The sequence below is a fragment of the Miniopterus schreibersii genome, assembly GCF_964146895.1.
Source record: "Miniopterus schreibersii genome assembly, chromosome: 12".
Classification (NCBI taxonomy): domain Eukaryota; kingdom Metazoa; phylum Chordata; class Mammalia; order Chiroptera; family Miniopteridae; genus Miniopterus; species Miniopterus schreibersii.
The window spans coordinates 65,304,133-65,327,790 of record NC_138112.1 but is presented as its reverse complement, the minus strand read 5'-3'; the positions used below and the strand labels follow the sequence as shown (position 1 = coordinate 65,327,790).

Here is a 23,658-nt window from a genome sequence, read left to right as displayed (position 1 = left end):
TGCATAGCATTTTATTGTGTTCTCAGAGGGACCCATGACTGACTTGGATGAGGACCCTCATTCTAGGGCCCCTTGTGCTAAGCAAAGGAGTTTGACCTTGTTCTGGGAGCCAGTAATGAATTTTAAGAGGTGAAACCATTGGAGCCTGACCCTGTGCTCGTGTCAGAGAATTCCTTGTGCCTTTTCCCTGCAAGGCCTTCGCTCTTGCCAGGTCCTCGTGTCCCCCGCCTGGAGAAATGAAAGGGCCACACTTAAAAGCCAGGCAGGACTGAGTTTGCATTCTGCCTCCGCCCACGGTGGTTCTCCACCTGCCAGCACCAGTCTTCTCCACCTGTGACAAGTTGTGAGGTTTAAATGAGACCATGCTGTTTTGAGGACTTAACAGCAATTTTGGTTTGGAAAGTGCCCAGTGTATAGCAGCCACTCAGCAAATCTTAGTTCCTCTCGTCTGGGTGGCTCAGCCGTTCAGAGATGCCCTTTGTCTTACATCTTCTTGGAACTTCCTGGACAGTTGCTCACGTGCCCACAGAGCTTTGTGGCCATCACCAATTTTTTTGCTTTCAACACACTGTATAGATCTCTATCGATTTGCCTTTATTGTCTTATCAATCCACGCCCCAGTCCAAGAAGTGACACCTTCCCTGTTACAGACCAGGAAACAGGCCCAGGAGATTGAGACACCAGGAGTCAATCAGTTAATAAGTATCTGGACGCATCCCATCACCGGGCCTGCTGAAAAAGTTATAGTGACAGCAGCAAAGGCCATGAAAATTTGTTATGCTTGCTAGGTGCCAAGGGCTGTGCCGAGCATTTTACCTGTACTGTACCCCCCAATTCCACCGCCATTTCCCGGCAGGCAGGCAGGCAGGCAGGCAGGCAGGTTGTCATTCAAATTTACAGAGGAAGCTGAGGCTCAGAGAGGTAACCCAGGCCAGTCAGTTCCCAAACTCAGACCTCCGTCTAACTCCAGAGAAGCCTGTGTCATTTGCCTCTTGAAAAACACTGCTCCCAACTGCACAGTTAAAAGCGCCACCCAAGCCAGCCTGCGTGGCGATCTGTCGGCTGCAGCCAGATCTCTGGGTGGTTCCGATAAAGGACAGGCAGAGAGGGCGCCGCCGGATTAGGTCTGGGGGGCCGCGGCCGAGGGGAGGAGGTGACCCTGGAAATTTTAGGTGCTGGGGCGTGTGCCAGGGACCAGGGCGCGAGTCACATGTGCGTGAAACTCGATCTAGGAGGAGGGGAAGGGATTCCCCCGCCCCTACCTCAGGGTGCAGCCCCGGACGGGTATAAATACAGTATCAGCGCCGCGGGTCCACCCCTTCCCGGTCTCGCTCCGTGACCGGCGTCGCCCGGGGGGTGCGCAGCTCCCGGCCGTCCCGAGGGGGCAGCGGAGGGGGGCGCACCGAGCTGCGGGGCTGCACCTCGAGGCCGCGGGCACCGGCGCGCGCTGCTCGGGGCTGGGCCGCGGGGCACTGGCACCGGGAGCGCCCGCGGCCGCAGGCGGGGCGCGCGCCCCCACCCGAGGTGAGCAGCCGCTGGGGTCGGGGGCGCGCGTCCGCCGGGAGCCGCGGGTCCCGGTCGCCACCGACACTCCCAGGCTCTCCAAGAAAACCCGTTACCTGAGCCCTTGGCTGGCGCGGCGCCCCGTCCCGTCCCGTCTCTCCAGCGCCCCCCCCCCTCGGGCCGGGGCCCCATCTGGCCGCACTTCCTCTGCGCGCTCTGCGCTCTCTCGGGCTGGACGGACCTGCGGGCCCGGAAGCCCAAGCCCCGCTTCTCCCCGGGGTGTGAGGTCCCCGGAGAGGCGCTCGGCCCCCACCCCCACCCCCACCCCTCGCCCTCCCGCCCGCTGCCCCGCTCCGCGGTCTCACCCCGGCCGCGCGCCGCCCAGTCCCTCTCCTCCCGCAGGGGGGGGCGCGGGCTCCTTCCCTCCCTCTGGTAAACACACCCGCCCGCCCGCCCGCTGCCCATATAAAGTCCGGGCCGCCGGACTTCCTGCCGGACCGAGCCGAGCCCGAGCCCCCTCCCTGGGCAGGGGCCGGAGGGCGGGCTCGGGGGCGCGCACCGTGGGCTCCGCGCCCCGAGGAGTGAGTGAGGGGCGCCCCGGGGCGCCGGCGGGCCCGCCCTGGGTCTGGGTCCACGTGGCAGCTGTGGGCTTGGGCCGAGAGCCTGTGGGGACACGGGTGGCCCGGCGAGGAGCGGAGGAGGGCGAGCTGCCGCCCAGCCCCAGCGGAGAGGAGGGGTCTCGTTGGGGCAACAGGAAGAGGGGGTGTCTTAGGCCGGCTTCGGACCTCCCCTTCCTCCGCCCGCTTGCTTCTGGGGGTCCTTCCTGGCGCGGGAGGCCGCATACCCGCCAGGGGTGGCTTCCGCGCGCTCTGCCCCGGGCTCGCCTTTGGGGACTGGGGGGGTGCGGGTTCGGCCCCAGGGAGCGGGGCGCGGGGCGCCCTGTTCTGGGGCGGAGGAGCCTGGCGGCGCGCCAGCCAGCTGCTGCGCACAGACAGGACCTTTCTTGTCCCCGATAGTGGCCTGGCGGGAGCTCAGTGCCGCGTGCGCCTCTGGCACTGCCAGCGCGCCCAGAGCCAGCGCGGCGGCACCCTCTGGGAAGCCCAGGGGCCTGGGGGCCCCCATGAAGGCCCCCTCGTGGGCTGGCTGGAGGGGTGTCGGGAGCCACCACGATGCAGGACCCTTCCCCGGGGCCGCCGTGGGGCCCTTCCCCTAGCGCTCTGTTCCTGTGCAGGCTCGCGGACAGCATGGCCCCCACGCTGCAGCAGGCGTACCGCAGGCGCTGGTGGATGGCCTGCACGGCCGTGGTGGAGAACCTCTTCTTCTCTGCCGTGCTCCTGGGCTGGGGCTCCCTGCTGATCATGCTCAAGAACGAGGGCTTCTATTCCAGCTTGTGCCCAGGTATGCCCAAAAAGGGGCCACTTGGGCTGGGAGAGGGGTCGCAGAGGGGGATGGTGGACACTGGAGGACAGGTGGCCGAGCGGACAGAAAGCAGAGCTGCTTAAACCCGGCCACTGGGCAGGAAGTTGGACAGCCCACTTCTTCACCTCTTCAGACTTCATCTGGAGAATGGGCGGCACTGGGACCGCTCTGCCTGGTGTAGCGAAACCAGTCTTCACCGAATGCCCATATCCTGTTGGGCATGCAGAGCCTCTGCAAGCCTCAGGTAGTGCAAGCCGGAGATGTCTAGAAGGAGAAGTGCTACAGCTAACTGGTGAGGGATTTCTGACTAGGGCTAAATAAGCCACGAGAGAGTCTACAAAGTGGATTGACTAGAAAGGGCCTGCGCTCCTTTTTCAGGGCCTTTGAGCCCTCAGGTCTTCCAATCACCCATTTGTACAAAGTTAATAATAGCCTTATTTCCTCTAGGCAGGGCATTGTGGATGGTTCCTATTTTCTATTTCAGTAACCTTGACTTTGTGTGACCCACAGTGAGGGAGTGGGAATTCCAACATTCCATTTCCAAGATAACCTAACCTAACTGCATCTAACCAATATCCACGCTGGGCTGTCTGCTGGCAGGGCATTTTCCTTTTCTGAGGAGGAGAGCTGTGCCAACAAGCTTAGCCTGAGGACCTGGATGGATGTGGAATTTAACCCTTCTTGTAGTCTTCCTCCAGCCTTCATATTTTGAAACAGGCTCTTGGAGGAAGACCAGCTTGGGTTTGAATTCTAGCTTCCACCACTTTTACCATCTGGGTGACATCAGCAAGTTCTTTAAAACACTGAGCTTCAACTTCTTGGTCTGCAAAATGGGAGGAAGAATAGTATTTATCCCATGGGGGTGCTGTGAGAGTCAATGGTGCTTGATAAATATTAGTGTCTTCTTGGCTTTACTAGGTCCCTCAACTCAACTCCCTGTGGGCACCTACCTTGGCTGTGGGAGAAAACTGAGGCCTTGGGGGTGGGGTGCTGGAGAGGTCTTCATCACTACTCTGGGCAGCACCTGCTCCACTGCAGGCTGTTCCGCCCCTGCCACGGTAATCTGTAAGGAAGCTGCAGGTGGCATCAAGGGGTGGCCCCAGTTATAGGGTGATGGGTGCTGGAGGGGTGGAGATTAGAGTTGGCAGCTGGCCTGGGGAGGCAAGTTGGGTCAGGAGGAGCAGGCTTGGGATGAGGCGATAGGTGTTCCAGGGCGGCTGAGAGAACCAGGCAGGGAGCTAGAAGGGCTCTGGGGAGCACTATTTGCAAATGGAGGTGGGGAGCCCCAGTCCCCCCTCGGACTTGTTTATCCTGGAGACTAGAGAGGACTTGTGCTCATGGCCTTGATGCCTGCCACTGCCAATCCAGTAGCTTCTTCCTGCCTTCTCCACCTTTTTTTATAAATCAACTTTATTGAAGATTACGTCACGCATTCTGATGAGGTTTGACAAATTTGGATACCTCAGGAACTATCACCTTAATCAATATTTAAAATAGAATTTTTTCATCATCTCCAAACTCCTGCTTCTGTTTTGCTGCCCATCCCTCCACCTGAGTTTTTAAAGTATATGGATAACAGCTTTAGTAAGATATAAGCCACATACCTTACAACTCACTCATTCAAAGCATTGCAACTTAGTAATAGTTATAGGGATATAAAGTACAGCACAGGGAATATAGTCAGTAATTTACTATAAATGTCAGTTATTATAAATGTCTAGTTTGGTGTCATAGGGGTACTAGATTTATCAGGTGATCACTTCATAAGGAATATAAATGTCTGATCACTGTGTTGTACACCTGAAACTAGTATAATATTGTATGTCAACTGTAACTGAAAAATTGAAAAATAAAATTTAAAAAGCCTATTAAAAATAAAGACGTAGTCTTTGAAGAAATAGTTGCGGTTGAATAAATGTACTTAATGCCTGCAAAGGGAAAGCAACAACGACAACAAATAAGGTACCGTTAAGTGGCTTATAGTCTGTTCAGAGCTGTGCAGCTATCATCACACTCAATTTTAGAACATTTCCTTTCCCCCAAGAGGTAACCCTGTGCCCATTAGCAGTACCCATGCTCCTCATAACCCTCTACCCCCAGTCACTCACCTACTGTCTCAGGTCTGCCTGTGACAGAAATCGATTCGCAGACTCTGAACATTTCATGTAAATGGCGTCTTATTTGTGGCCTTCAGTGCCAGGCTTTTTTCACTTGGCATGATGTTTCCAAGGTTCATCTATGATGTAGCCCATGTCAAGATTTGGTTTCTTCCTGCTGTGCGAATCCTCCATTGTATGGATCTGTCACACTTTATCTATCTCTCCATTGGTTGATGGCCATGTGGGTTGTTTCCACTTTTTGGCTTTTATGAATAATGCTCCTATTCGTGTACAGGTTTTTGGGTGGTCATATGCCTTCCTTCCCCTTAGGGATATGTTATATACCCAGGAGTGGAATTGCTGGGCCATAGGGTGACTCTGTGTTTAACCTTTTGAGGAGTTGCTAGACTGTTTTCCAAAGTGGCTGCGCCAGTTTACATTCCCACAGTGGTGTATGAGGGTTTCGGTTTCTCCACGTCCCAGACAACACTTGTTATTACTCATCTCTTTTATTTTGGCCGTTCTAGTGGATGTGAAGTGTTACCTCTTGTGGCTTGGACTTGCATTTCCCTGATGGCTACTGATGTGAGTTTGCATCCGAGCCTGGTTGTTTGGGATCTCTAGAGGCGATGGAAGTGAACCCTCCTGTATTCTCAGAACTTATTTGTCCGCTCTTGGAAAGCTGGGCACGTGTCTCTCTACCCTCACCTCTCTTTCATTCAAGGGCTCCGGCCTCAATCCTTGAGACGTCAGGCTGATTGGCGGTGCTGTGCCCCATTCTGCCTTAATCATGCTCCCCTATCAAAACTCTAGTTTCTCTTTCTCAAAGCCCCATTCACTGCGGTCTCGGCCTCTCTCTCTACAGGGTCGCAAGAACGCAGAATCAGCCAGGAATCTGTGTCCCCATGAAGTGTGGAAACAGGCAGGCAGCATCACTTCCAACTGTGCTATGGGCTGGCGGGCTGGTATGAGCCAGTTACTTAACTTTCTTACTATCTCAGTTATTCCATCTGTAAAAGGTGACCAATGCTCCTTACTTCAGGGCTGTTGTGAAGATGAAATGAGAGAGCAAAATGGCAAAATTCAGACAACTGATGGGGGTTGTTATTATTTTCTGGACCCAGCTTTGCCAGCGTTTGCTGTGTGACCTTAGGCAAGTCACCTACCCTCTCTGGGTCTCCGCTTTTAAGTCTGTACAGTGATGTGAGGATCAGATGATGCCATTTAACAAATGTGGAGCTCATTATTGAGGTGTTCGTTAGTGTCGGCTTTGGGGTTCCCTGGCCACGCTCTCTGTCTTCTCAGTGCTTTCTGCTATTCCTCTGTTGAGGTACCCCCTGGGGTGGGTGATTGACCCACCTGTAGGGGCATCACAGCTAAAGAGGACTATGTTACTCAGAATTTAGGCATGGACAGGTCAGTTTATACACACTACTATATATCCCACATAAGTGCCCAAATAAGAAAACAATGGCTCAGGTTCATTAAACAATTACTATTTGCCAGTTAGATCATTAGTCCTCACAACAAATCCACGATGTCGGTATATGATGTGATGTATTATTAACCCCATTTATAGAAGAGAAAACTGAAGCTCAGAGATGCTAAGTAACTTGTCTGAGGTCACACAGCTAATAAATAAGGAGCAGAGTGAGGATTCAATCCCAGATCTGACTCTGGAGCCTTTATCTTAGGCCTCATGGAAATAGTGTTGATGTCTGTCCCCAACCTCTTTCAGCTTAGGGTCCTCCTGCGCAAGTCCAGGTACAGACAAGACAGCCAGTTAGAGCCCAATCCTGTGGTAGTTTTGGTGAAAGTGACCATGTGACTTGCAGGAAAGTGAAGTAGTGGGGTGAGGACGGGTTCACTGCCTGGGAGACAAAATAGGATCATTTTGTGGGTGTTTGAGTGCGCGGCAATCCTCAGAGCCAGCTCTCAGGTGGCTGTCACCACTATCCCCATTTCACAGGTGGAATAACCGAGCCTCAGGGTTTCAGCAGTACAGCTAGTGGAGCCAGCATTTAGCCACGATCTTGACTCCAGAGGCAGAACGCTTAACCTTGATCCTGTTTTCCAGTGTTTCTCGAACCTGCTCATTTGTAGTCCACCTTCATGATTTTACTATTTCTGTGTGCCAGAGGTGCTGTTATTTACTTAATACTTTCTTTTAAATCAACCCACATAAAAAATAATTAGCCTCATTTTAAAGTGTAATATGCTTGGAATCTTGGGTTTGATATTACTTACACACATGCACACACATCATACATGTTTCTAATATATTCATATGTACACGTTTCTAATATACATATATGTTCCTATGCATACACATGTGTATGTATTTGTATTTATGTATATATATATAGATGCATATGTGTGTTTTTAATACTCATTCAAATAGCTAATAATTATGAAACATAAAACCCATTCCATGTGCCTCTTAAATCCACCTTGCACCCCACCTGCTCTGCATACCACATTTGGGGAACACTGTTTTCCTTGCCTTCTAAGTGTAACTCCATCACCAGCTTAGCAAGTATGTTTTTCCTGCCCCACTCCCATGCCTCACTGGACTTGTCTACGGAAGTGGGGCAGTTGGGTTGCATTTCAAAGACCTCTTCTGTTGTCTTGACACGGGGAGAGGTCTAAGAGGTCTTTGCATCTTGGCCTGCTTCCCTCTTGCTTCAGAGGTCTGGCTTTTTCCAGCCACGTAGAGTGATCAGGTCTCAGGAACTAGCTGGTATAAGTCAAACTCACAAGAGGCTGATTGATACACCAGGGAAACGAATGCATTAATTGACCCGGAGCTATTTGCAACCCATGGGCTGGAATTCTGCACCAGTGGAAGGACACACTTACTTGGCAGCAGGCGCCCCCCAGCTGGGGAAACTAGCTAAGCCGCCCCCTTCAGGACAGAGGGGCCCTGTGGTGCAGCGGAGCAGTGTTGGCTCTGGAGGTTGTCTTGACTTTGAATCTGAGCCTGCCTGTGAGAAGCTGTGAGGCTGTGATCCGTTTTGCTTCTTAGAGCCTCATCATCTATAAAATGAGGATTATTGTTGTGAGGGTTAAATGAGATACTATATGAAAAAGTCTGGCATAAAGTGGGTGTTAATTAATTTAGAGCTAGTGGGGCTGTTCATAAGAGAAAGTGTCTTTTGATTGTCAAAGACTTAGGAGCAGGGACGGTGTCTAATTCAGAGGCTGCAAACTCAAATGCCAGCAGAGGCCAGCTGGTGAGTCATCGGCAAATCAGGGCGGGTGTAAGATGTCTAATGTCTGAGAGCTACAAGTGAGGTGAGGACTTGGGTGACTTAGAGAGGGCAATCCCTGGTGAAGAGGGGTCACCTCCACTCTGCCCCAGCAATGGCCAGATCTTCTGACTCCTTACAGAGAAGCCAGACTTCTGGGTTTTTATGTAATAACTCCTGATTTTAAACTGACGCCCAATTCAAATTTCCTAGCCAAGCAAAACTTGTGTGAGGACCAGCCTCCAGCCTCAATTACCTTTGCTTTTCTTCTTGCTTTACCCACTGTCCCAATGGAGTGCCCATTAAACAGTAGAAGCCCAATAAATGAGTGTAGATTGACTAAACACTCACAGACAAACCAGGTGGAAAAATGGACAGCGATCATAAAGATCACTAAATCATGGGCTCAGCCTGAACCCCAAAGGCTGTGTGATCTCAACCCCTAACTGCTTCTCCCAGGGGCCTGAGCACCAGCCTCACCGAGGACAATCTCACCACCGTCCAAGGTGCTTCCGCGCCTGGTTGGCCAGCATTCATCTGAAAATTTTTAATGTTCTTCTTTATGTTAACACAGATCACTCCACCCTTCTGCCACCTGCAAGTCTTTCAAACATCTGCAATCAGGGTCATTGTCACCAATGAGAGCAGTGCTCCCCCACCCCGCCCCCAGCATTCAGGCACTGTCACAGCCTCCTATCACAGCACCTGCTTCTCTTTAAATCAGCGCCCGCTTATTTATTATCTAATATAAGTCCCATGAGAGCTGAGAGCTTCCTGTCTTACTCACTGTGGGATCTCCGCACCTAGAGAAGCAGCTGGCCGCATCTGACTTTCTGGGGGTGGGGGGGGCATTATCTCCCCTTCATCAGCTATTTCTGGAGTACCCTTTCTGGGCCAGGCCCAGTGCATGTGTCTACATTCACCTCCTCCAACGGAATTTCCCGAGAAGCCTGTGGATTCGGCATTCTCTGCGCCCTTTTACAGGCAAGGAGCCTGAGGCTCCAAGAGAGGAAGTTTCTTGTCTAAGGCTACACAGCTAGGAAGGATGGGGCGGGGATTCAGACCCTGGTCTGCCTGCCTTCCAGGTGCACCCTGAGTTTGCCCTTGGCAGTGATGTCTAGGTTAACAAATAGGCAGGGGAGCCGCCCCCTTCTGGCTCACTGAGCACTGAGTGAAGTGAAATCACCTTCCTTCCCCCACTACAAGCCTTTTTCATGAACTTGTCACAACTCCAAGTTGGCAGTTTACTTGTAGGACAGGTGTTTACTCCAGGTGATCTTCTAAAGGGTATTGGAGGGCAGTGTTGTGGTCCTAATTCTGTGCCTCAGTTTTATCAGCTGGAGAATGGAGGTACTTTATTAGCTGGCTCATGGGACTGTTGTAAGTTAATTCAGGGGCTGTTGAGAACATGCCTAGAACATAGCCAAGTGTTCTGTAAATAGTAGCTATTATTTTTATCAGGGTGTCATTTATGGGGAAAGCTTTGTCTAAATTTAAAGTGAATTCTTGTTACATCAGCTAAGCATCACTCACTGACTTTGTCCCCAGATTCGAGGGTGCTTCCTGTGGGGGTCTACCCACCCTAAGCTTGGACATTGAGAAATTCTTACACCTTGGTGAAGACTTTGGTGCTCACTATATATTCGAGCCAGTTGAGGCTTCTCATTAGGTGTGTGACTCCCCCTGGGTAAGATACTAGTTGCTGCCATTTATGGAGCTCCTTCCCCACACGAGTAGATATGACTCTAGGCCACCCCCAAAGTCACCTGGCTGGCAGTGAATGAGAGGCATGGGATTTGAGTACAGGACCCCTGACCCCACCCAGGCTGCTCTCTCCTACACCCAGCTGCTCCTGCTGTTATGTGCTGAGCCCTCCCTCCCCCTCCTCAGCTAAGAACACCACTAACACCAGCCAGGATGAACAGCATCACTGGCCCAGCTGTGACAGTCAGGAAGAGATGCTCGTCCTGGGCTTCACCATCGGCTCCTTCGTGCTCAGCGCCACCACCCTGCCACTGGGGATCCTCATGGACCGCTTTGGCCCCCGGCCCACACGGCTGGTTGGCAGGTGAGGTGGCCAGGCGGGGCCTCGGGGAGCTGGAGGGCAGGGACTGGTGTTGCAGGGGGAGGGAAGGCTCTCAGTGTTCACAGTCCCCCCTGCCCCCCAATCTCCACAGCGCCAGCTTTGCTGCATCCTGCTCCCTCATGGCCCTGGCCTCTCGGGACACCAAAGGTGAGAGGTCTGGCCTCTGGTGCCCCCACAAGAGAAGAATGAGTGGGTTGAAGGTGGATGATTACCCCAACTTCTGCCCTTGGCCTCCCACAGCTCCCCAACGCCCTCATTCACCCCTCTCGCCTTCCCAGTTCTGTCTCCATTGATATTCCTGGCGCTGTCCCTGAATGGCTTTGGTGGCATCTGCCTAACCTTCTCCTCACTCACGGTGAGTATGACGGGCTCTGGCTCGGCGGCAGGGCACCCAGAGTGGGTGGGGTGGGCGTGAGTGAAGGTGGGAGTGGAGAGGGGCCAGTGCTGGCAGATCAGGCGTGTGCGCGTGTGTCCTGAGCCCACACTGCCTGTTGAACTCTGTTCTGGGCGCTGGGGCTTCAGCACAAACAGAGCTCAACTTCCTCAGCTCCTTGGAGCTTGCCCTGGGGGTTGGGGGAACAGGAAACCCCCAAACAAGTAGACTCATAAATTAGATCTATAGTCCTAAGTGCCCGAAAGAAAATAAAACTGGGTAACGCAATAGTGACAGGGAGGGGACAGCTTGGGACAGCGCGCTTGCCGCATTGTGTGCCCGCGGCGCTGTCCCGGGAGAGGCCCAGGAGGCACCGTGTTCGTGCGCGTGTTGGATCGAACCGAGTGAAGCTGCCAGCGCCTGACGGCACTTGACCTTCAGAACCGGCTCCATCACGCGGCCCCGTCTCTTACGCGTGTGTGAGCTCTGCGTGCGTGTGTGTGTGCGTGTGTGTGTGTGGGTGGGTGAGTATCAGGGTTCAGGCTCGTGAGTGTGGGGGGCAGCGTGTCCGGCCGGGACCGCCTCTGGCCGGAGCTGGTGGTTTGTTTCGGGCGGGGGCGGCCTGACCGCCGAACTGGGCGTTTTTGGCTGAATTTCGCCGCAGCGCGCCTCGGGTCCGGGCTGGGACGTTTCACAACAAGGGGCCGGTCCCCCCCCCTTCGCCACGCGCGGCCCCTTCCCCGCGCCCGCGTCTTGGCTCCGCGCCCTGAGTCCCCTCCGCCCCGCGGCCGGGGCGCTAACCTTGGACCCCGCGGCGGCCCCTCGGGGTCAGGCTCGGGGGCTCGCCCGCGGCCCCGCCCCCGCCCCGCCCCGGCCAATGGCAGGGCCCGGGCCAGCCCCGCCCCGCCCCGCCCCCAGCCCCGCGAGCCCGGATCCCGCCGGGACAGATTGCGGCGGGGACAGGCCGTGCTGCCCGGGTGTCAGGGTGTCAGCCGGGTGCGCGCAGCCGGCCTCGCGCGGAGCTGGCCCCGCGCCCTGCGGGGTGGAGACAGCGCCCTGGGACCCTTGAGTTGGGGGGGCGGGGCGGCGGCAAAGGCCTGGCTGTTCTTGGCCCTGGCACTTTCCCTGGTGGCCTTGGCAGCGTGCCTTGCAGATACAGGTGCCAGGGGAACCTGCCCCGAGTGGGGGTCAGCCCGGCCCCACACCCTTTTCATAGCTACTTGGAGGTTGGTGTGGGGCTCAGTGCTCTGTGTTTACCCATCTTCCTTCCCAGAGCTGTTTGCAGTTCCCTTCTGGGCTTGGTTTTCCCCTCTGTGGAGAGAGTTTAAGCCTCCAAGGCCCTTCCCAGCTACGGGACCTATTGACCTGGGGGGGGATGGTGGAGCCAGAGTGGGTTGTCCACAGAGGGCGGGGTGACTTTGCTTTCCCCTACCCTGAGGGCCTGGCTCAGGCCACTGAGCAGAACACATAGCCAGTTAATTCTCTACTGGTGGGAGTTCTCTGCATGTCAGAGCCACCTCCCTGGACACCGGGCCTCCCTTAGTCCCACTCTCACCTCCCTAGCCTATCCCATGACTTGCCCTGGCTCAGCAGAAACTGTGGACCGGGGCATTTGGAGCCACCGGGAAGATTAAGGGGCACCATCTCATTACAGAGCCAGCCATGGTCACAGCCTTGGGGTATGGAATGAACAGAACTAGAACTGCCAGACAGGGGAGAAAGTCATTCATGTGCTCTGTGAAATTGAGTACATTTCTTTCTCTCTCTGGGCCTCAACTGCCTCATTTGTCAAGTGGGTTGACAATTGTCTTTTTTTTTTTTTAAATTAATGAATTTTCCGATTACAGTTGATATACAATATTACATTATTTTCAGATGTATACCATTAGTGATTCAACATTTATATACCTTACAAAGCAGATCAGTGTTTCTCAAACATTCATTTCATGGGTTATTAAGAGGCTTCACAGGATAAAGTGTCTGCATAGCAATGAACTTGGGAAACCCTGGAGTTAAACAAAATTGACAAAATTTCTCTGTGAGGGCACTTTTGGGAGCCTTTTAGATGCTAAAGTGCCTTGGGAGTCTGTAGGAGGGGTTATAGCATTTCCGACATTGATTTGCCTCAGAACTTGTCTGTGGTGTCTCACGGGGCTAGTGTTCTTGGCGCTCACTGTGAGGACACTGGGCAGGATGCTTCCAAGTTTCTCAGGCAGGGCTGGGAAAGGGGAGGCCTGGGCGGGTATCAGGGTCTCCCCTGCTCACTGGCACTGCCCTCTTTCCTCAGCTGCCCAACATGTTTGGGAACCTGCGCTCCACTATCATGGCCCTCATGATCGGCTCCTACGCCTCTTCTGCCATCACGTTCCCAGGGATCAAGGTTTGGAACTGCTTGAGGGGACAGTGAGGTCACTGTGTTTTCTTTTTTGCCTTGACCTAAGAATTGGGTGGGGCTGGGTATGTATGTAGGGGCTGGTGTCTGGTGACCCAGTTCCTACCAGTCAGAGCTCAGTTCCCACCACCTCTGGGAAAAGCCCTGAGGCATCATGGGAAGAGTCCAGGCACTGTTGTCCACCAGTGGGTCTGATTTCTCTGCTTGCCTTTCCTTTACTGTTGTCCCGGTCCAGGCCTCCGCCCTCTCTCCTGGGCCAGTTCAGGCTTTCTCAGCTGGTCTCCTTGCCTCTGATCATTTCACTCTCCCATCTGTCATTCATGTAACTTCCGGAATGACCTCAGATGGAGAACTCACTCACACAGTGCTTCACCTGCAGAATCAAGTCCAACCTGTTCACATGCATCCAAGGCTCTTGGTTCTCTGGCCTCCCCCAATCTTTCCAGCCACATCTCCTTCCCCTCTCTTGGAGAGGCCGGGGGACTTGGGCTCAAGGTCACAAAGCTAGTCCATGCCAGGCCAGATCCTAGGTAGGTCAGCGAGGCGGACCTAGAGCTGAAAGCCTGAGACCTAGCTCTGGGCAAGTTTGGGGCCCTGTTTCTCCCTCTGATATCAAATGGTAACAAAGCACCCTTTCAACTGGGCCACAGTATGCCCTTCACATTCCACCATGAGCACTTATTTTGTTAGTTTAGAAGGCATTTGCTCAGCATCCCCAAAGGAGTCAAAGAGTATGCATTGGTGGGGTGGCTGCCAGTGGTCAGATAGCATGGAAGCTGGTGCTTCTCCCTTCTTCAACTAAGACAGTGGGGTTTGAGGAGCCAGATCTCATCCCCGCTCATTTAAGATGTGGTCCTTTGAAGCTCTGTGTTGTCCTCAGGGACGGAAGAGCCCCAAGGCCCAAGGAGCCCCAGCAGGAGCAGTTTTCCTGGGCAGCACTGGAGCTCTGAGTAGGAGCCTGAGGGGAGGGCAGATGTCCATCATCCCAGGCAGAGGGTGGCTGGGAGGACAAGAGGAGTGACACCATCTCACATACCTGGTAGAGGGGCTGCCACATTGGCACAGAATCCCAGTCAATTCAGAACCTACTTGTCCTTGGTTTGGAGGCCTTGGGCAGAGCACTAGCACACCTCCCCGCCCCCTTCAGTGTCAGCGCCTGGGAGCACCTGCGAAAGGTGAGATAAGGCTTGTTAGCTTGCCCCCCCCCCCCCAGGGGAACAGGCCAGGAAGGCGCAGATAAACATGGTTAGGCCTGGGAAACCTAGGGCCTCAATTCTCTTCCTTTGTATATAAAACGAAATGAATTTTTTGTGTAAAGCAAATATCTGTGGAGTCATGGGCAAAAGTTGTGTGTTTTTAAGATAATAAGTGAGATTTCAAAGACTTTCTGAACTGTGGCTAGCAACTTCAGCACCTTGTGGGGACTGCTTTCCCCCACTCCAGGGTGAAGCAGGGGAAAGGAAGGAGTGCTGGCTTCAGGAGGGCTGACTCTTAACTTGGTTTCCCCATCTTCAAATTGGACACAAGGGATGGGGTAGCAGAGACCTTCTCTGAGGCCTCTGAGGCCTGGGTTCTACCCCAGACTGGAAGAGAGGGGTCTGGGGCCCCGCAGACTCCCCATGGGTCTGCCTTCTCCTCCCACAGCTGATCTATGATGCCGGTGTGTCCTTCGTGGTCATCATGTTTACCTGGTCAGCCCTGGCCTGCCTCATTTTTCTGAACTGTGCCCTCAATTGGCCCAGTGAAACCTTTCCCTCCCCTGAGGAAGGCAGCTACACGTGAGTGGCTCTGTTGGGGGCACTGGGGTGGAGGGGGGACCTCTCTCCTGCAGAGGGGGAGGCCAGGGGTGTGGTGGTGTGATGGATAGAATGAGCTTTGGAGTCACAGAGACCTGGGTGTGCAAGTTGCCTGAGCTCTTAGAGCTCTGCTTTCCCCTCACCGTGGGCCTGATCCTACACACCCACGGGCTTTTGGAATAGACCTGGCGCATAACAGGCAGTCAAAACATGGGGACTGCTATTATTGTCCTTTCTGGGTTTGGAGGACAGGATCAGAGTAGGAGCGACTCCAGCAACAGCCATGTGGACCCAGAAGGGGGACAGAAAGGAATCAAATATATACTCTTTATGAGGCAGCCTGGGAAATGCCAGCCTTTCCCAGATCCCTGTCAGTTCACCAGGGATGTGTGTGTGTGAGTGTGAGTGTGAGTGAGATGCTCCACAGCCAAGCACACAGGGTGCCTGTCAAACAACTGGCATTTATGGAGTGTCTCCTGTGTGTGCCAGGCAATGCACTCAGCCCTCATGCCATTCTCAAGAAGCCCTATGGCATGGATTCTGTCATTAACTCCATAATAACAAAGGTGTGGGGAACAAAGTGACTTTCCCAAGGTCACACCTTTGAAAGGGGGGTGAACCAGGCCCTCTGACTCCAGTCTGAGTTTTTCATGCTGTCTCCGTGGCAACAGCCCCAGTGGAAAACGACTCATCCACCCCTCATTTACTGGGCGCTAAGCCGGCTCCTGGGCCAGGTTCTGAGGGACTCAGATGTGAGCTCTGCACTAGGGAGGTCATCAGGGGGCAAGTCAGTGCTGGGCAAAGGGGTGCTCAGCGCCCCAGGGATGACTGGGACAGCCCCCTAGAGGCAGGCTGTTGAGGATGGGCTCTGCTGGGCTGGTCACTACTTTCTCCGGCCTGGTTGCCGGCAGGAAGAAGATCAAGCTCACCGGGCTGGCCCTGGATCACAAGGTGACCGGTGACCGCTTCTATACCCATGTGATCAACGTGGGCCAGCGGCTGAGCCAGAGGGCCCCCAGCATGGAGGATGACACCTCCCAGGATGTTCATGGTGCCTCAGGAAAGCCTCGTGAGAGTGAGTACCTGGTCCTGGTGCCAGCCTTTGGGGTCGGGGAAGGCGGGTCCTCACGCTTAGTGAGCACTCATGCCCAAGGGCTCATCTCCCCTCTTCAGTTCTTACACCACATGCTGTAGGTGGGCAATCCCCATTTACCAAATAGAGGTTGGGGGGGGGCATCAGAGCTCAGAGAACTCTGGGAAGTCCGGATCCAGGGATACTCTGCTGGATTCCTGGGCTGAGGGAGAGAGGATGGGGCAGGGTCTGCAGGCCTGTGGGGCAACTGGTTTCATCAGGGCTCCCTGCAACCTCTGAGCCTCTTGCATCAGGTGAGCTGGGCCCTCCAACACCTGGCTGGCTGACGCCCCCTACTGGCTGCAGGAGGACCCGCAATCTGCCTTCTGCCTGGGCCACTTCCCAAGGTGTCGGCTCTGAGATTAGTGGCAGGAGCACCTGCCTTGGAGTCGGGAGATGGGGGTTTGAGTCCTGCTCCCCAGTTATATGCTGAGTGATTTAGGTAGATCACTTAACCCTGCTCTCACTTTCCTCATCTCTTAAACTAGCACTAGTAACACCCATCTCAGGGAATTAGTTGTGAGGATTGAATGAAGCCATGGACACAGAAGCCCTTTGTAAAATGCAGAACCCTGTGCAGTTACTAGGGTGGTCTCCCCACTGCTGGTTCTCCCATGGCTGAGTTATGGGTGTGAGCTGAGTCTGGCTGACTTGCAGCTCCCAGCCCCGTGAGCTCGGGCAAGTCATCGGCCTCCGAGCGGCAGTGTCCCCATGTGTAATATGTGGCAAAGGTAGGGGTGTTGCACAATTGGGTTAAGTGGGATAACGTGTCGAGTATGTGGCACATAGTAAGTATGTAATAAATAGTAGCTGGAGTTATTATTATCACACCAAGCATACGCTTTTACATTCAGAGGTCGCCTGAAAATGTTCTGTTGAGATAGTTACAGAACTGGGCAAGAACTTGGAGGCCAGCGAGTCTGAGCCCTTGTTTTTGAAGAAACTAGTTTTTACCCTAAGTCTCATGCCTTCGCTAGAACTGCATGGGCTGGTACATTCCGAGGGAAATGGGAGATCTGGGACTCAGGGGTGCCCCCTGCTGTCTCCCCAGAATCTATCCCCTTCCGCAAGAGCCTCTGCTCGGCCATCTTCCTGTGGAGCCTCCTCACTATGGGCATAACCCAGCTGCGGGTCATCTTCTACATGGCCGCCATGAACAAGATGCTGGAGTTCCTTGTGACCGGCGGCCAGGAGCATGGTGAGGTGCTGCTGAGCCCACCGTGGGCACAGGAGGGTCACCCTGGTTGAGCTCCTCTCATCCTGGCTTCTCCCCCTGCTCCCCCAACAGAGACGGACTACCTGAAACAAAAAGCAGAAGAGACAGGTAGGGGGACGAAAGCTGAGACCCTGGCCTGCACTCACCCTGCCAGTGCCCACTTGGCAGGGAGCCTGGACCCACCCTGTCGTTTGGGAGCTCTAAGGATGTGGGGTCAGGAAGGCTATGTTGGCATTCCCTCTTCTCCCCTGGAAGTGGGTGGTGGTGCCCACTGGGCTGCTGGCATCCCTCGTGCCAGCTCTTGACCCCACTTCCTTCCTGCGCTGCCCAGTTGGGTTCTACTCCTCTGTCTTTGGGGCCATGCAGCTGCTATGTCTACTCACCTGCCCTCTCATCGGCTACATCATGGACTGGCGGATCAAGGACTGCGTGGACGGCCCCGCTGAGGGCATCGCCCTCAGAGACACCAGGTGACCCGCACAGGGATGGTGGCAGCATGTCATTAGACAGTGCTTTTCCTTTTCTGTGTGCTCTCATATCCTTTCATTCTTCTTTCATTCTCCCAAGAGCCCCTAGAGAGCAGAGGTGCCTCCCCATGTTATAGATGAGGAAACTGAGGCTAAGAGGGGACATGGCCTGCTTGATAAGCACCTTGCATTGGCTTATTTAGTCTGCAGTACATCTCTGAGGTAGGTACGTTATCCTCAGTCCATAGATGAGGAAGATGAGACACAGAAAGGTTAAGTAACTTACCCAAGATTACACAGCTTTCAGTAGCAGGCTCCGGAACCTGTGTTATAAAGGGTACACTGTAAAGCCTTCTTAAGGCTAGGAAGAGACAGGGTAGGTGTATTAGCCACCTATTGCTGTGTAACAGATTACCCCCAAACTTGGCATCTTTAAACAACAATCTCACATAATTTCTGAGAGTCAGGAATCTAGCTCAGTGGTCCTCAGAGTCTGTTTGGGCTGCTATAACAAAATCCCACAGACTGGGCAGCTTATGAAAGACAGAAATTTACTTCTCACAGTTCTGGAGGCTGGAAGTCTGAGACCAGGGTGCCAGCATGGTTGAGTGAGGCCCCTCTTCTGAGTTGCAGACTTCTCACTTCATCCTCACATGGCAGAAGGAACTAGGGAGCTCTTTCGGGCCTCTTTTCTAAGGGCACTACTCCTGTGATGAGGTCTCTACCCTCATGACCTGATCACCTCCCAAAGGCCCCACCTCCTAATACCATCACTTTGAGCACTAGGATTTCAACTTGTGAATTTGGGGGTATACAAACATTTAGACCGTAGCAGGCTCTGTCATAGGGTTTCAGTTAAGTTGTCAGCCAGGCCTGTAGTCATCTGAAGTGGGGACGGGGGTTGGCGAATCTGCTCCTACAGTCACGTGCTGTTGGCAGGAGGTTCGGTCCTCCCCACCTGGGCGTCTCTGCTGGCTGCTCAGGACCGGGGCTGCTCAGGACCAGGCAGCTGGCTGCCCCAGAGCAAGGTCTAAGTGGGGAGACCAAGACAGAAGCTGCAGTGTCTTTGTAATATAATCTCAGAACCACACCATCATTCCCGTCATGTTCTGTGGGTCACATGGAGTAACCCTGGTGCAGTGTGGAAGGACTGCACAGGGTATGGATACCAGGAGGCAGGGTCACTGGGGCCATTTGTTGGCTGAAAACCACCGCTGAGTCTTGAACTGAGGTCTGACTGCTGTGCTTTTTGCATGAAGCCAATAGTCTCCTGCAAGGCCAAGAGAGGGAAATGAGGAGGGAAGGTATCTAAGGAGCCATCAGTGGCTTCCCTTCCCATCAGCAGTGCCCTGGCCCTGGCGCCAGCCTTTCTCCTCTGCCGCCTGCTCCTGGTGGCCAGGGTCCATGAGCAGGGCCCTTCTGTCTAGGACCAATGCCCACTTGCCCTCATTCTAGCCTACTGACCTCTCCCCTGGGCCAGCCCTTGGCGCAGAGAGGGGCTTGCTGGGCAGTCACACTTGTCCAGGCTGGTGGGCAGAGATGCTTTCCTGATGAGAGACAGTGTGAGAGTCCTTCATTCTCTACCTTCCTTGCCATTCCCAAGTCTCAGACGTCAGTGTGCACATGGGATCTCTGTCTAAATGCAGATTCCTGGGCCCTACTCCCAAGGTCTAGGCTGAGGCCCTGGAACCTGCACTTTTGAAAGTCCCCAGGTAATGCTGGTGTAGTTGGTGGGGGAGGCACGCTTTAAGAAACGCAGGGCTGGAGAACCAGTGCTCCCCGGCTGGCGGCAGCAGCCGCCAGTGACGCTCTGTTCTCGCAGGGACGGGATTGCCACCAAGTCCATCAGACCGAGATACCGCAAGATCCAGAAGCTCACCAACGCTATCAACGCCTTTACCCTGACCAACTTCCTGCTTGTGACTTTTGGCATCACCTGCCTCATCAACAACTTACACCTCCAGGTACCCACCTCCGCCCTCCCCACTTTCCCTGCCTCTCAGACTCCTCCAAAGGGACCGTTTGGATGGTTCTCTGTGCCCGCTTTCCAGGAAACGTGGTTCTGTCCTCTGGGTCTACCTCCTGGGTTTTCCAGGGAGTGTTTCTAGCAGGTTGGGTTGTGGAGAGGGTTGGCATGTGTAGGTGGGCTCGGGGAGGCCCCGTTTCTGTCTGTGGGTCACCATCCATCCCAGCTTACACCTTTCCCTCTCCCTTTGGGTTTCAGTTCGTGACCTTTGGCCTGCACACCATTGTTCGAGGTTTCTACCACTCGGCCTGTGGCGGCCTCTACGCTGCAGTGTGAGTCAGCCTGGGCTGAACTGCCTTTCTGAGCTTCCCCCCCATGAGCAGAGGGTCCCAGAGCAGAGTGAGAGGGCCCCAGCCACCCCTTAAGGCACCCCTCCTACCCTGCTAGGCATGCCCTCCCCAGCCTCCCTGGAATGCTGATGTCTCCGAGGATGGGGTAGATGGAGAGGATTGGTGGGGATCTTGGAGGCTCTCTGGTCCACCGCCCCTTGGAGCTCCTCTAATGATGGGGAGCTCACCTCCTCAGACACAGCCCACCCCACTGCGGAAAATCCACTGTCAGGAGGTCTTCCCTCCGACGAAGCTGAAATGCTTGGTTTGGTGACACTTGAGTCCTATGTCTGCTGTCTGGAATGGCCCCCAAGTGGATTCTTTCCCCATGTAGAAATTCCAGACCACAGTTCTGTTTGCTTTATAATTTTCCTACTTCCTGTTGCATGGCCCTCAGCTCCCCTTCTTTCTCTTCTGATTCCCACTGCCAGGTGCTGCCCAAGGGACTCTCCCCTGTGTATGTGATGCAGTAATATAGGATATTACAATAGCAGTGACAAAATCATGACCGTTATTGAGTATGTGTTCTGTGGCAGGCAAACTGTAGGACACCTGACCAGCACCCCCTAATGGAAACCTCACAACAGCAACCACAGCTCCATCCCCTTCACTGGCTCACACTGAAACTGTGGGGTCACTCTTGATTCTTTGCCTCCTCATACCCCACATCCAATCCAGCAACTATCCTGCCCCTTCCACATCCAACCCTTCTTACCGTGTTCCCAGCCCTGCCACCCCTGTCCTGGCTGCCCTCGCCTTCCCTCGGGCTATTTATAACACAAGGGCTGGAGACACCTGTTAGGACATAAGTCTCTTCATGGCACCCCATGGCTTTCTGTCTCGTCTCACTCAGAGACAGCTTTATTATAGCTTAAAAGGCCCTACAAGATCTGGCCCGGGACCTGTCTGCCCTCTTCCTTCCCCCTTCCCCTATGGCCTCACACACCCCGAGCATGTTCCCTCTTCCAGGATCATTCTTCCTCCAAGGCTCATAGCTGTCTCACCTTCTCTAGGTCTTCACCTAGCTGTCCCCTGGCCATCCTATCTACAACTGCACCCCCTCCACACCCTCCCGTCTTCTCTGATTAACTTCTCCCCTTGGCTCTTATCTCTGGCTAATACATGATGCCTTTATTGGGTAACTACCGCCCGCCCCACCAGAATGCTGCCTCACAAGGGCAGGAATCTTGGTTGGTTTGGTTCATGGCTGAATCTCCACACACCTAGACTGGCACCTGGCACATAGTAGGAGCTCAAGAAATATTTTTAAAAAGAATAAATGTGCATCCCAGTGAGGCTAGGGCTAGCCCTGTTTTTAGTGGAGGAAACTAGGCTCAGAGAGGTTGAGTTACTTGCTGTTATTACATGGACAGGAGGTGTCAGAAGCCAGTTTGGTGGCCCTGTAGTCACAGCATACACCCTCCAGGCCAGGGACCAAAGAACACACACAAAGAGCCTGAACTCTTAAGCTCTACTCTGCCTGACTGGCAGAGAATGGGGTATGCGGAAGGGGACAGGCTGGTGCCAGGCAGGAGAGGGCCACACGCCCTTCATGCTTGGCTCTCTTCTCTTTGACAGGTTCCCGTCCAACCACTTTGGGACACTGACAGGCCTGCAGTCCCTCATCAGTGCCGTGTTTGCTCTGCTCCAACAGCCTCTCTTTATGGTCATGGTGGGACCCTTGAAAGGAGACCCCTTCTGGGTGAGGACTGGGGTGACATGGGGGAAGCAGGAGTCCCCTTCCTGGGTGCAGCCCAGGAGCTGGGGGTGAGGGGGGCTTGTATGTGATAGAACCCCTCCTTCCTCTCATCTGGTCCAGGAGGTGCCTTGCAAGTCTGTAATCCAGGGGCTCCCAAGCTGGCTGCTCGTTAGAACTCCTTGCCGAGTGTTAACGCACATTCCCCAGTCTGCTGAATCAGCGGCTCGTGGCCTCGGCCCAGGAGCCTGTTTCTAATAAGCTCCCTGGTGACACGCAGAATGGCCCAATCCTCATCTGATTCAGTTCCACCCAAAGCAGGAACCCCCCAGCACCTCCGACAAAGGGGTCCCTCCAAACCCCCTCAGGGACTGGGGCCATCCCTGCATGAGGCAGCAGCCGCTGGGACTGTGGGGAAGGCTTTTCCGTACAGTGAACTGACATCTGACCCCTAAAGCCCATCTCCCATAACTCCCATAAACCCTTCTCCCACAAGGACGCCGATGAAGTGACAGCTACCACTTACGGAGCGCTCTCTAGGTGCTAAGCACACCGTCCGCTTTTATCGCTTAATCTTTGCCACAGTGGCTCTGAGAAGGAGCCACTTAGAGTTGAGGTGACTTGCCCAGAGACCCAGAGCACTGCCCAGAGCCATGTAGAGCGGGATGCGAACAGAGTCCGAGCCGTGTGAAGCCACCGTGCTGGGCCTCTGAGCCTTCTGTCCTTTAGGCTGAGCTCCCAGTTCCTGTTACTGCCCGGGAGCCCCTTCTCACCACCCGAATGATCCCACTGTCAGTGTCCCCAGTGTGGGCACTGGCACTAGCCAGGGTTCAAACCAGGCTCTGCCGCTTTACGAGGCCACTCAACATTAAATGAGATACCATTGGGACAGTGATTGAACACACTAAGTTCTAGCTCTGTTTGTCATTCTGGCCCAGGACCTGGAGAGGAGCGGCTGCCTTCTGCTTCCCACTGGAGGCTGTGGCGGGTCCCTGAGGAAGGTGAGGAAGAGCAGGAACCTCCTTGACTCTGTCTCTCTCTTTTTGCCTCAAGGTGAACCTAGGCCTCCTGCTCTGCTCATTCCTGGGATTCCTGCTACCTTCCTACCTCTTCTACTACCGAACCCAGCTGCAGAGGGAGTACACCACCGACTGGGAGGGCCCACTGAAGGTACCGGGCAGCTCCGAGGTGACTGTGTAAACCTCTGCGGCCAAGGGACCTGGATGACAGGCAGCCAAGGCCTGAGCTACCAAAGGGAACGCCTCATGTGGCCTTTCTACCTGTAACACATGCACAGCGCCAGGGGCCGTGGATCTATAAATACCAAGAGAAGTTCTATTTTTGTAGGGACTTGCTAAAAGAAAAAAAAGAAAATCCCTAAAAAAGAATGCCCCAAAGCAATACACTCTTGACTAAAGACAGCAGCCCCTGTGCTAGGACAGGCTTCTTCCTCCTGGATTGGAGGAGAGCAGGGTGGGAGGCCATCCTTTCAATGGGCCTTCCTCCTCCTGGTGCCTCCTGGGGGCTTGTGGGATCAGCAAACAGGCTACCCCCAAGGTCCCAGCTGTGCAATGCCGAGAGTGTGCATGTGACTGTGTGCACCTGTGTGTGTGTGTGCGTGTGCATGTGTGTGTGTGAACCAACCTTCCCCTAGGGGAAAGGGGCCTGAGGTGGCTGTGTCCTGGGTGGGGTGTGGGGGGGGTGAGCCCCTTCCAGGGGCTGGAGGGCGGGTTCCCTCCCTGGTGCTGCTTCTTGCAGATCTCAGAGGAAATAAAAGGAAGGTGAGAAACTGGCTGGTATGTGCCCGTGTCTTCCCACATCCCCACCCATCTCCCTCACCCAGGTTCGGCTGGGCATAAAGTAGGATGCCCAAAAT

The 23,658-nt window shown here is 54.4% G+C and overlaps 1 protein-coding gene across 2 annotated transcripts; it reads left to right on the top strand.

Moving 5' to 3' along the window:
* Positions 1-1,385: 1,385 nt before the first annotated feature.
* SLC43A1 (solute carrier family 43 member 1) lies at positions 1,386-23,118 on the top strand. 2 transcript variants are annotated; one of them, XM_081155297.1, is made up of 15 exons: positions 1,386-1,524; positions 2,735-2,901; positions 10,160-10,337; positions 10,447-10,502; positions 10,634-10,710; positions 13,016-13,108; positions 14,765-14,898; positions 15,828-15,991; positions 17,100-17,246; positions 17,337-17,372; positions 17,596-17,734; positions 19,554-19,695; positions 19,956-20,029; positions 21,665-21,788; positions 22,836-23,118. In XM_081155297.1, exons 2-15 carry the CDS (start codon positions 2,748-2,750, stop codon positions 22,980-22,982), a joined length of 1,665 nt encoding a protein of 554 aa, XP_081011423.1. In that variant the 5' UTR covers positions 1,386-1,524; positions 2,735-2,747; the 3' UTR covers positions 22,983-23,118. The 2 variants fall into 2 exon arrangements, with proteins under 2 accessions (XP_081011423.1, XP_081011422.1); XM_081155296.1 differs by lacking the exon at positions 1,386-1,524 and adding an exon at positions 1,954-2,084.
* Positions 23,119-23,658: the final 540 nt, after the last annotated feature.

What these genes read in the sequence shown, in the direction of transcription:
- SLC43A1 (XM_081155297.1), top strand. Translation starts at nt 2,748, where the DNA reads ATGGCCCCCACGCTGCAGCAGGCGTACCGCAGGCGCTGGTGGATGGCC. An exon ending in GGCCTCTCGGGACACCAAAG is followed by an intron (nt 10,503 to 10,633) that starts GTGAGAGGTCTG and finishes TCGCCTTCCCAG; the next exon opens with TTCTGTCTCCATTGATATTC. An exon ending in TAACCTTCTCCTCACTCACG is followed by an intron (nt 10,711 to 13,015) that starts GTGAGTATGACG and finishes CTCTTTCCTCAG; the next exon opens with CTGCCCAACATGTTTGGGAA.